Here is a 13,571-nt window from a genome sequence, read left to right on the forward strand (position 1 = left end):
TCTCACTGAATTAAGTCCATGTGCTCTGAATATGAGGATGCATAATTAATGTGCACTGGAACGCACGGTGTTGTTTTTCCACACTGACAGCAGAGGGAGCGTTAGGGCCGTCTCCTGGGGCACAGTGTAATAATGTTCTACACTGAAATGTGACTTTTGAGTTAACTTCAAACATTACTCGAACTCTCATTATAACACTGAAGCATGCAGTTATTAATTTGCATTGCTAGAGTTCTCGTGTTAATTCTAAGTTTTTATTAATAATCTGTTTTTTAATACTTTGAGTTAGAATATTTTAAATAAAATTTCATAAATTTTTTTTTTTAAACAAGAATCCAAGATCTTTTATAGATTTGAACACCAAATAGAGTAATAAAAGTGCACGGTGAAATTTAACAAAGCAATTAATAAAAAGGGGTGCTGGTTCGATATGCATCATTATTCAATTAAGATTTGACCCTGCTTTATAGTTAAGCAGTCTCTGGAGAAATTGGTCATAAAAGGCTCTACAAGTCCATAACTCTCAGAGCATGAAATGAAAACGTGTTTTTAATGACAGATGGAGAGTTGGATTCCAGCACTTTCTTCTGACCCTTGATTCTTTTACAAACCATTCGCCACATATTTGTTGTTTGCATTTGCAAATGTCTTATATTAATGAGCTTTCATATTTTGGAAACAATTTATTGAGTGTGTGTGTGTACCTGATATTCCCTATGTTATGGGAACCAAATGTCCCCCACAGGGATAGTAATAATACCAGTAAATTTAGACCACATGGGGACTTTTTTTTTTGGTCCCCATGAGGGAACACGGCTTATAAATCATAAGAAATTAAGTCTTGAATATCGAAAAATGCAGAACATTTCTGTGATGGGTAGGGTTAGTGTAAGGGGACAGTTTGTACAGTATAAAAACCATTATGTCTATGGAATGTCCCCATTGAGAGAGAGAGAGAGAGAGTGTGTGTGTGTGCATGCGTGTGTCTCAGATTCTGAAGACTCAAATAATTGCCGCGGATCAGAGGAATAAAATTACATTTTAAAATATATTACAATAAAACAGTTACATGAAATGCAGCCATGGTGAGCATAAAATTCTTTTCCAGCTAATGACGCTATCAATTATCTTTCAATAGAATTGGTTAAATATATTTAAAAAAATACAATCACATCATTAACAAGTACATGTCTTTATTATTTCATGCACGGTCAGTGACTGAGAAAAAGAAACTAAAGTAAATTAAGTTCTTGAGACGTGGCTGCAATGAACCATCGTAACTGTGCTAAGAATGTTTTATCAGATAGAACCATGAATATAATAACTAACACCAGGATCACTCAATTCCCCAACTGTCCGGCCCTCCCCAAGGGTCCTGTAGCCCAGCTGAAATCTTAGAGCTCGCGTCAGGCCTGACTAACACTGTACATATAGGCTATAATTAATAAGAAACATTATAAAAATGAATCTAATGATTAATGCACACAAATGGTATCCAACTTAGAACAGAAGAAAGTATCAACTAACAAACCACAGTGCAAGTTAATCATGAACAAAGTGTTATTCCTTCAAAGCTGCAAGTGCCGGAATATCCCTCCATCCAGTTCATCTCGGTGCTCATTCCCGTACATAAATCCGTGTGCACACCACATCGTCGGCCCCAAAGGTCTGAGCAGTGAAGACAAACAGAGAGAGAATGCCATGAACTCAGTCATTCTTTCAGTGTTATACACAGTTCATTTCGTTTACCATGATTTAATTGCAGTCATCAAGACACCCTTAACTTTTGTATGTAGCTTGTTGGAATTGTGCATCTCTGAAACGCTTTGACCGATGTATTGATCGAATTAAGAGGAAGTGCCGCTTCCATTTACTGGAGTTTGAAAATCACACCAAAACAGAACTAGAGCAGCTGACAACACTATCCACCATCTGCGCTCCAGAGCAGGACCACCTCACACACTCTTTTAAAAAATGGTATTAGCACAGGCCATCTGGTGTGTGTGGCAGTGCCGTGGGAGACATTAGAGAGAGGAGTGTCAGGCCCCTACACACCGCCAGCATTCCTACATGTAACATGATCAATTAGACACATTTGCAAAGTATTTTCTGGGTCACTACCAGTAACTTTGCTCCATGATGCCAGCTTTTTGGTAATGTGTGGCCATTTTTACACAAAACACACGCGCATTAATCATTAGGGTAAGAAAAAACAGATAAAGATGAAGTAAAGTTTAAGTGAGCCATTTATAATCAAGAGAGCTGCAACGCATAAGACAAATGGTTTATAAGAATAACACATTAATTTCAATAAACAAAAGCGCAAGTGCCATTGCGTATGCAACAAGGCATTTTTAAAATAAGCTGCAGTTGGTCAGATACTTCGGCAAGATTATTCAGCTCGTGACAAAACAGCTGGTCATGAATGGAAAGATCTGCATCACTATCTTGCATTCAAAAGTCTGAAGGAATTGTGATGTGAGCCACCATTTCACTGCTCTGCCTAATAAGACACAGATGTGACTTCAACATGTCTTGTATCATGTAATGCCACCAACTGTGTCAAGGTCCATTAGCGCATTAATGTAGACCAAAAATAAGACTGGATGCAAGTTGTGCTGTGTTAATGGTCCAGCGTATTTCCCTGTTGAGGTCATTTATTTAGCAATAACTTTCCATGAATAAGAGTACATAGGGCTTGAAATGGCCTCTTAAATCACTTTTTCAACAAATGTGAAATACATTTCAGCATGAAATATAATGCAAGACAAAAGAATAAATGCATACATAAATAACTAAAATACAAAAAAGTAATATAAAACATAAAATATGCAAAAATAAGTAAAAGGGCTGCAAATTTGGCTGTTACTCAGTACCAGCTATTGGTCATTTGGAACCAAATTATATATAGCAAAAATCGAACCTTTAATTGAACATTAGACAAATTAGATTGTTTTCTGCCATACAGTAGAAAGTGTCCAAATAATGTTATTTATTTAGGTGTAAATTTAGATGACAGTTTACAAGAATATAGCATTTTTGAGAGAAAGTCATTGTCATGTTATGATTTTTGTTAAAAAAAAATTACTGTAGTGGACTAAACATCAATTCAATAGTTTATATAAAAATGATGATATGGTTGTATCATGTACATATAGTGTCGGAGGACCATTCATGTGGGTAGGACATACTAAAATCACAATTTAAAGACATTTGGGCCTGGTTTCACAGACAAGGCTTAGATTAAGCCAGGATTAGGACTTTGAAGTAGCTTTTTAAATCGTGCCTTAGAAAAAACATTACTGGTGTGAATCTTCTGACATATTTTAAGATATGTTTCTTTCAGGTAAAAGCAACATGCATTTTAGTCTAGGCTTAAGCCTTGTCTGTGATTATCACTAATAGTTCTCACAACAAAAAATATGATGTTTGTGCTTCTAATGCTTTGAAAAAAGTATTGGCATATTAAAGTGTACTGAATTTTGCTGAAGAGGTTACTGAATAAAGCATAGTGAGCAAATTCAAAATTGGGCCTCGGTCATAACTTGTGTTCCCTTCTGAACTTTTAGGTTTGGTCTACACATATCAAACTACTTATAAAAAGCATGAGCTTTATGTCATGTCATGACTTTTCATAGTAAAATTGCAGAAGGTGCATGTGATCCAGAAATGAGTGTCACACAAGGTTAGCTGCTACTGTAGGTTGCGTCCTGCACAAGACACCTTTATTGAATGCTCATTTTCATGGCACATATTTTCAGTGACCCATGTGAAGAATGGTAAAAATCATTTCACAGTGTTTCGCCATCACAAGTCTTTCCGAAATCCGCTTTAAAGTTTACAATAGATACTTGAGCGAAAGAGGAAGGCATTTGATGTCCCTGAGGGGCAGCAAAGCCAGTAATAAAACCTCCTCACTTATAAGGCCAGTTTACTGTTGTCCATCTGGCCTATAAAAGACAGAAGGCCAGATGTTTACCCAGTGTTGCATTTTGTAAAAATTCCAAGCAAATAAATAAATATGAGAAGTTTATCACGGGTGTTAGTAATCGCGACCTTCAGCTCAGAATAGAGGGTGCCAGACACAGAATGAGTGATTTTTAGTAGTGTTGATGGAAAAGTTCCTCACCAGGATGAGTTCGTCCCCTCTCAGCTCTCGTGTCCAGTACGTTTTAGGGCCGTTACCATCCACAAGGGTTTGCCTGCAGGTCATCTTGTTCTCTGTCTCCCATGTGGCCAGGCTCTGTGGACGATTACAGTCTAATGGTAGTCTTTTGAAGTCTGTATCTACATCTACAGTAGATTTACTGAAAAAAAAAAAGTTCTTTCCAGGGAAGAACATTCAAATCATTCTCAGAGGAATTCTTCTGTCCGTTTGCATTTGAATTATGATCTCCATTGAATGTTAAAGGCCCTTAGGCCATTGATTTGAGGGAGTGAATCATAAGTAATAGGCTGAGGAGAGACGCCCGCCACAGCTATACATTTTACCCTTCTACATAACCTCTACATACATTTCTCTGTATTACTCACCCTCTCTGCTTAACTACAATCTTGGATGACTAAATATACAGGTTTCATTTCATGTTTATTGTATTATGCCAGATAGCCTCTGCCAAATATCTAAATAGAAAATGTCTGGGTGTCGACTTATGTCAAAAACAGATGTTTATTTTGTGCCAGATCTGTGGTTACTTTTATTTGCCTGTTAAATGGCAGCAGTCATAAAGGTTAACTTGTTAAAAAGGATTTCCAGCACATGACAGCTCGGCCTGCAACCGCCGATTGCCCTTTCAGCAGCCTCTGATGGGTCGACAGGCTCTGAGGGAAAACTCAGTGCCCTCACGAAACACATCCTCTCATATCAGTGCTCATCAGTTCTTTAGTATGCACACATTATCTTATGCAGTGCTGGATGTGATGGTGCAACCGTTTGAGTCAGAATCCCCTCAGATCCATTTAAATCCAGGAGATTAAAGGTGGAAGACATAAGGGTGACTGAAACTAGTCTAGATAAGCCTGCAGTATTGCTTTGATGCGCTTGTGTGTCACATAATCTAATTTACCAAACTCTCTGTGACCTAAATAAGAGGTGAAAGAATTTTGTTTTGTTCTTTTGTTTTAAAGAAATCTCTTATGTTCAGCCAGGCTGCATTTATTTGATATTGATACTGATACGTGATATCTGGCGGGCAACAAACGCGGTTAGTGCATCCAATCGCACAACAACTATCTGACATGTCGTGTACACCTCAAAACACCAACTTTTGTATATTAAAACTGGCAACGTCCTGGCAAGATCCTTGATTAGTTTACTGGTTTTCGTTGCTAGAGAATGACGTTCTTGCCCGCCAGCCAGTACAACTGACGACACGTGCAAAGTATCAATATAATTTGATATATTCTATTTTAATATCTTTTAAAATGTAATTTGTATTGCTGTGATGTCAAAGCTGAATTTTCAGCATCATTACTCCAGTCTTCAGTGTCACACGATCCTTCAGAAATCATTATAATATGCTGATTTGCTGCTCAAGAAACATTTAGGTAACACTTTGCAATAAGGTTCATTAGTTAACTAATTAATGTGTTAACAAATGAATTAACAATGAGCAATACATTTGGGTTACACTTTATTTTAAGGTGTCATTGTCATTGTGTAATTATATATTTAAGTACTGAGTAATATTAAGCAACTACATGTACTTACTATAGGGTTAGGGTAGAATTTGGTTGAGGGTTAGTTTCGTGTAATTATGCATAATTTACTGTTACTGTTATTTACTATAGTAAGTACATGTAACATATGAAACAAAGGACACTGTAAAATAAAGTGTTACCTACATTGGTTACATTATGTATTAATCTTTGTTAATGTTAATTAATAAAAATACAGTTGTTCATTGTTTGGTTCTTGTTAGTTAACAGTGCATTAACTAATGTTAACAAACACAACCTTTGATTTTAATAATGTAGCCTATTAGTAAATGTCGAAATGAATATAAACGAAGATTAATAAATGCTGAAGAAGTATTGTTCATTCTTAGTTTGTTACTTATTAACAATATTGTGCTGCTTATTTTTGTGGAAACCATGATACATTTTTTCACGACTCTTTAATGAATCGAAATTTCAATTTCAAATATTTTGTGATATTAAAAAAACAAAAAAAACCTGACCCCAAACTTTTAAACAGTGTTTGCTATTCTTTTTAGGGTAGTCTATAGGCAGATGTCTGTACATAGTTCTTATGATTTGTCTTATGCTCTTTTTCAAATGACAATATAAATATTGATCACAACAAAAGAAAACCCCTAAGCGGTATTACCTTGCACTTCCGCCCATCCACGGTCTCTTCGTTGAACTCTTGTCCTATCTGGAAGTTGATTTCTGTGGTCCTCACAGTAGTGGAGGTTTTGATGTAGAACTGTTCTCCGCTCTGACGGATCTCCACGTGTGGTTTGGAAGCTGCTGCACAGGCCACCTTCCTCAGCATAGCGTTCACCCCTACATTACACAAAACATGTAATCATGCCACATTAGTTATGCCAAATGTGTCACTTTGCTTATGTAAATGTTTTCAGCTCTGTGTCATTGAGACAGAGTGTCTCAAATTGAAAGTCTCCAATTAAAATGGCAATAAATAATAACTCCATGAGCACATCGCTCTCGACTGTGTTGTAACTATCCACTTTCGTATAATTCCCTCAAGACGGTATACTTACATCATTTATTTGTATCTGCTGCGATACTGGGGCAAAGGGAATATCTGATCTGCTTTCTTGTTTTTTAATGTGTCTGATGTTCATTTTTCCTACATTTTTCATTTTTCATACAGCTGTGGTATGCCATTTTCTGCATAAATAGTTTTCAAGTGACCACAGAGTAGATGGTTATCAGCAGATGTTGGAAATAAGGAGTTGTAATGACAGGGTGTTGACTGGAAGGAATGCCACGGCTCTTGGTCTTAGTGCCTATTGGACAATGTTGAAATTCTAGGACTAATTGCACATTTTTGGCACAGGACTGTAGTGTAAGCTATTAAGGTGAGTAACTGTTTGATCAGTTTCATAAATATTTAAATTCGCATTCCTCTGCATCCCAAAATGTCTCTCTTTATGTTTGGAAACAATTTAGAGGCTTTTATGGAGAACTGGCATCAGTTTCACTCACCATTACTTCACCATTTTTTGATTGGAAAATATGACATTTCTTGATTCTAATATGGACACTATACTGTTCAAAAAGTAAGATTTTTTTTAATTAATACTTTTATTCAGCATTATTGATTCAAAGTAACAGTTAAGGCATTTATAATGTTACAAAAGATTTCTACATTTTAAATAAACGCTGTCCTTTTGAACTTTCTTTTCATCAAATAATCATGAAAACCAGTGTATCATGGGTTCCACAAAAATATTAAGCAGCACCACTTTTTTCAACATTGATAATAATAAGCAATGTTTATTGAGCAAAATGATTTCTTAAGGATCATGTGGCACTGAAAACTGGACTAATGATGCTGAAAATTTTGGGGATATTTTGGGAATATTTAATTTAATTTTATCAATCAATAAATTTCACTAGAAACAAACCTTGTTGTATTATTTTAATTTAATACTGTGAAGCTGCTTTGATACAATCTGTATTGTGAAAAGCGCTACACAAATATACTTGACTTGACTTGAAAATACAGCATGAATAAATTACATTTCAAAACATATTAAAACCGAAAACAGTTATTTAAAATTGTAATATTTTTTTTTGTACAATATTAGTTTTAACTGTATTGTTAATCAAATAAATGCAGCCTCAACGTCTTTCAAAAACATGGTAAAGTAGTCGAATGGTAGTGTAAAGTTCTGAACAAACTTTGACCAAACCATATTTGCAGGTGGCCTCATAAAATGCTTATTGGTGTTAAACTATTAGATTTAATTTAATTTTGAAGAAAAAAAAAAAAAATGGGTGCATTTTCGTGTCCTTGCTAAATCTCTTGCACTGTCTCTCAAGCTTTGAGAATTTGAATACGAATCCAGGCAACTCATGCTGCCAAAGAAACAAAAGACACTGAAGAAGCAGTCTAACAGCCCGAAAATAATAGTGATTTACTCTTCACACTAGTTAATCCATGAATATGCTATTGAAAACGAAACAGCAGAAGAAGAGAGGATCCTGGACGCGGCCTAAACGACAGGATAAAATAGTCTAGTGATCACCTACGACACACATAGTGAAGGATAAAGTGAGTGGATCACTTACCGAGCGCTTTCAGGAGTTCTTCAAAATTTTCACTGCTCTTCATCTTCCAGGTTCCAGCAAAATTAGGCATCTTGACCTGTTCCTTTTTACCAGTGCTGCTTTAAAAACTTTAAAAAACCTAATAGATCTAAATAGATCTCCAACCCTTTTTTTTTTTTTTTCAGATCTAAGAACCTGTCAGTCTCCCCTCGTTTTCTTCTTCTCTTTCTCACACTGTCTCTTCTACTGTCTCTTTCTTTCTGTCTCTGTGTTACGCCTTCTGGACCACTGCTGATAGCAAGCATCTGTGACGTACGTCAGTGGTCCCTCCCTCCCGCCCAGATGGATGTAATGGCTTACAGGAGCCATTCTCTAGCGCTTCTCATTCATTTCACATCCTTGAATTCATTGCTTTAATACTATCCGAGCTGTCGCATTTATTCTCATATAAAGCTCCTAAAGACTTTAAGTAGTCAGTTCACTCTTATAAAGTCTTTTTATCATTCTGCCAGTTCTGAAACTTTTGGATGAATATAAATGTAAGCAATAGGTTTCATTTTCTGCCCGTGCATTTTTTAAAAACCATTCCGAAGTGCTGAATATTAATTCTCTTTTACAAATATATGCGATTTGTGTATACTCAAGATTGATACATTAGATTGTCAATTTGTTTCTCTTTTAAACGACATACAGCACATTTTAAAAACAGCCCTGAACATGTCCTCGACACATTTCCCATGAAGACCCATTCATCCCGGATCCTGCCTCCCAAGAGGAGAAGGACAGGAGCCCCAGGAGAGAAAGAGGGGCCCCAGGCTGAACTCCTCCCTCCCCTGCTCGGCAGTCTGATTTGTTCCTGTCCCGATGTTGTTTCATTTATCTCATTTGACAAAGTGCCTTTGAGACAGCGGTTGATAATTAATGTAGAGAGAGGGCAGAGAGCACTCTGTCATTTCTCCAGGAAGTATCCAGGAGAAGGGACGGACCCATCCACTCGCTCGCACACCCTCATCAGCCACTGTTTGTCCCATCAATCAATTGATTTGGTATGGGCCTTTAGATGTTGCTGTGTGTGAATGTATCTTTTCTCTCCTTTGTTTTTATAAGGCCCTGGTGAATGTGCCAATGTGTGGTCCATGAAATAGACCGCGCCATGCCAAGACCATGATGTGGAGGGCCATTGTTCCTCAAAAACCTGCAGAACGTTTAAAGGTTGCATTAACATACTGTATTGTATTGTGTAATGTTACCAGTGGACTGTTGCTTTTAAGTAATTTTATTTCACTTATGGGTAACATTTTATAATAAGCTCTCATGAGTTCATGTAATAACTAACATGAAGTAACAAAATTCATTAATCATTAGTACTTTGTACTAAAATTTAAATTAATCATTTGATGCGATGCTCTTATACATGTTTTACATTGAACTTAATTATACATTGTACTCAACTACTATAATTGCATTGTTAAGCCTTCCCTCACACCGGTCTGTAACCCACCCTTAAAACTAACCTAACGTCCAAACCTGACCCTAATCTTACCCGTATCCGACCTCAGTATCAGCAAGTGTTTTGCAATTCAACATGAACACAATAAGTATATTATACCTAACATATATTTTAGTTAAAAAAAAACGAATATACAGTGTGACCGATACAACTTTTGATCTTTAAAATGTATTGGTAAATGCTGAGATTAACATTAACAAAGATTAATAAATGCTGTAGAAGTATTGTTCAATGTTAATGTTATAATCAACGTTATAAAATGAAACTTTATTGTAAAGTGTTACCATATTCATCTTTCCTTTTGTCTTTTTATGAACACCTCGATTTTAAAAGCTTCCCATCAGGGCTCATATGGACCTGGCTTGAGGTCATACCAGATCAAATCACAAATCACCAATCGACATTCACTAATGGAGAACATCCATCAACGTCCAGCTTAGCAAAAGAGACATGGCCTAGTGTGACAACACCCTGTCCACTGATGTCATAGATATAGAGACCCCCAGACTCATTAGGGCATCTATTATGCTCAGTCATTTTTCACTCAGAAACGTACCTAATGGAAGTCACTCCCAGTGGGACGGTATGCGTCAATGCCCTGGGCGTCTGACTATGAAGAGCAGTACATCAAACTCCAGTCCATCTGATCTTTGCTTGATCATTTATCTATGTTGACTAATCAGTGATTGAGTCTTTAGACCTCAGCTCGCAAGCTTCCCATCTCCCATGCTTATCATTGAATGTTTCTCTCAGCAGTATTCTTTCATTAAGATTGATTTGGTAACACTTTACAATAAGGTTTCATTTAGTATGCCCCATTTAGCTTTTTTGGATATTACCTTTCATGTAGTATGCAATATACTGAATGTAAAGGGTCTGCAGAGTTTCAAAGATCACAATAAATGGAGTTATTGGGCCTTATTTATAACATGTGTGCATACTTCAAACTTAAAGATCCTCACCAAAAATCCACACCAATGTTAAGATTTGTAAAAACGGTCTGACGTGGAAAAAGTGCTTAGTGTGCCACATCAGGGTTTAAGCAGATGTATGCACTTTTCCATGTTGGCAAAGAGTCAGTGTCCTGCAGGTATCTGGAAATCTAAGCAATTATTGCCACTTGCCATTCTCAAGTAAAGGATTTGGACGTGGACTGATGTTATTCTATATGCTAATGACATTAATTAGCCAGCGTTTATAAGGCGGAGATCTGAAACCATTCAGCTGCGCACAATTTCAAGATCATTTGCGATCTATAGATTTCACTTCTGGAAGATGTGCATATTATGTTCGTTTTCTGATTCACATATACGCACATTTAAAAAATGATCGTAAGATCAAATGTATAATGGTTTCTACGCAACATTTTATAAATGAGGCCCATTGTCCCCCAAAAGAAAGAACTGATTCTAAACTGACTGAAACTTCCTCCAAGAATCTAGGTTTGTAACAAATTTGCATAATGCCAGCCTTTGGTCTTCACTGGCTTCCCGCGAGCAACGTCTACTTTGACCCGCCCACAAACACTGCAGTTGTAGCTGAGGCCTAAAAGAGTTTGGCTCATGTTGTCGACATGCCGAGAAGCTGTTTTCTGTGCTGGGAAAGCAAATCCACTTTGCATGCACTTCCAAGGGATGAAGAATCAGGCTCGAATTGATACGGTAAAACTGACGCCCTCGTTACTGTTCGTTTCACTGTGTATACAAGTGTGTATACAAGTATTTCACTGTGTATACAAGTGATGAGGAGCGTCTGGAAGGGAAATTCAGATTAGGAAATGGACATTTAGTTTCTGACACACGCTGTTAGCGGTCGACCAATCACAACAGACTTGGACATCTGACCAATGAGAGTAGAAAGGAGGGGTTTAGCGAGATCAAATCCTTTATCGAACCATTTCAGACATTGTGAGAAAAGAGGTGATCCTGAAATGTACTGTATATTATGAGAAAATAATTATTTAACCATGGATGCATGTAAACCTATTGTAGGAGACCTCCAAAACAAAAACAAAAACCTTTAAAATAGCATAATAAAATCATTTATAAATAAGTTTTTTTTAATAAATGTAAATATAACATTATAATAAATAATATTTTATAGACAAATTAATTAACAATTAGGCTACCATCGCACACCAGCTAATTAATATTTTTGATACTTTTTGCAAGTATTGATAGTGTGCGGTATTTCCTTTTGTTTTTTATAGAACAAAAAAAAAAAAATGATAATGTCTTTTCATAAATTTTGTTTTATGTGAAAGGACAGTAATGCTCTTTTCAGCGCCCATAGTCGTTGTGGGCGCAAGATAGTGGTTTTGGCCGCAGTGATGAAGTCTGTGCCATTGTGTTCTGGCTGAGACATTGATCATTGGCAGCACTTTCCTGGCCTGAGGGTGGAGGCCCTATCACAGCACTAGTTAATCACAGCTGCTTGTTGCACCACAATCACAAAATATTGCAGCTAGCACGCTGATAATAGGCCATTGTTCTATTATGATTTAATTACGTGCGTTCAAATCTTGGGTATGTGAATTATGTAATTAAAGAAATGCCATATGCTGTGTGTTTTTATATTCTCTTTGCATAAAACTGTCCCAGTTTTATTTGGATTGTTTTATGTTTTCCCTCAGTATGATAGTCTGTAGGCTATAAACAGTATAGGTCTAGTCTGGTATGTTTCACAGTCATCTCAACTGAGCAAATAAACCTTTTGAGGTTGAGCCTAAACTGAAGGTTGCTCTTTTATTTAGAAAGTTGCTTCACACTGAATTAGAATCCTCAAAATTTCAAAACTTTCCAACAGACAGAAAAAGAATAATGAGATCTTGTAAACTTGGGATTTGAAATGTGTAGTGTAACGATACACGTATTCGTATTGAACCGTTCGGTATACGAGGCTTTCGGTTCGGTATGCAAAGATTACCCCCATTTTTAAAACTAAAAGTTTCAAGATGTAGGAAAACTCACACTTATTTAAAAAAATATTTTTTTTTGAATATATATATATTCAAATCAAGGACATGTCTCTGCCATTTCTTCCTTTTTGCTGTATCGAAAACGTAGCCTACCGAACCGTGACACCGCTGTGTCGTATCGAACCGAACCATGAATTTTGTGAATCCTTACACCCCTAGTAATTATCATTCCTTCCCCACCCCTAAAGTTGAAGCACAACGAACCATCATATGAATGCAGCTGCAGGGAAACATACCTCAGGCTTTAGAGAAGCACTGCCCTGGCACTAATCATTAAATCAGAGCAGAAAGAAACTCTACTGCCCAAAGACAAACACACTGTAGGGGGCAGCGCACTTGCCCTGAAATTGAACTAATGAATATAGCTACTCCTTCCAAATGGTCAAATCTTTTTGTCAGTTGGTTTGGTCTTCTGCTGCAGTGTTGAAGAGATAACAACCAAGTGCACTGCATGCCATTGCTTGTGCATTTATAGCTATATTTGTTGTTGTATTGTGTCTGCAAAAAAAAACAAAAAAAAAAACATTGCAGACATTGTCCCTCCTTAACCGCTTGAAATTAGTGGAAAATTATTGAATGAAAAATCGATATATTTGAAGCGTGAAGCAGAGCTGAACTGTTTTGGTAAACAATGAAAACAAATAGGCCCACTTGCAGTGGAAAAAAAAAGAAATTACGTTAATTTTCCAGGTCTAGAAATCACACTATTAAAATGAGGCTTTCTATGCTATTCAAGATGAGATATGAGTTGTTTAAGAGGTGAATAAAAAGAAAAAAAATATATGTTTTTTAAACGTTTTTTATCATTTTAAATAATTTAAGTCATCTTGAGGCCACCTGATT

General features: G+C 36.5%; 1 protein-coding gene across 1 annotated transcript; it reads right to left on the reverse strand.

Moving 5' to 3' along the window:
* Positions 1 to 1,178: 1,178 nt before the first annotated feature.
* Positions 1,179 to 8,509, reverse strand: crabp1b (cellular retinoic acid binding protein 1b). Its single transcript, XM_081359098.1, has 4 exons — positions 8,263 to 8,509; positions 6,329 to 6,507; positions 4,130 to 4,243; positions 1,179 to 1,668 (listed from the first exon to the last, which is right to left on the reverse strand). The coding sequence occupies exons 1-4, from the start codon at positions 8,330 to 8,332 to the stop codon at positions 1,618 to 1,620; spliced, it is 414 nt and encodes a 137-aa protein (XP_081215224.1). The 5' UTR covers positions 8,333 to 8,509; the 3' UTR covers positions 1,179 to 1,617.
* Between the last annotated feature and the right edge of the window lie 5,062 nt (positions 8,510 to 13,571).

This window comes from Scardinius erythrophthalmus, assembly GCF_964197995.2.
Source record: "Scardinius erythrophthalmus genome assembly, chromosome: 2".
Taxonomy (NCBI): Eukaryota; Metazoa; Chordata; class Actinopteri; order Cypriniformes; family Leuciscidae; genus Scardinius; species Scardinius erythrophthalmus.

Coding starts and splice junctions, on each gene's coding strand:
- crabp1b (XM_081359098.1), bottom strand. CDS start 8,332: ATGCCTAATTTTGCTGGAACCTGGAAGATGAAGAGCAGTGAAAATTTT. Junction 6,508..8,262: donor AGAACTCCTGAAAGCGCTCG/GTAAGTGATCCA, acceptor TGTGTAATGTAG/GGGTGAACGCTATGCTGAGG. Junction 1,669..4,129: donor GAGGGGACGAACTCATCCTG/GTGAGGAACTTT, acceptor TTCACTGCTCAG/ACCTTTGGGGCCGACGATGT.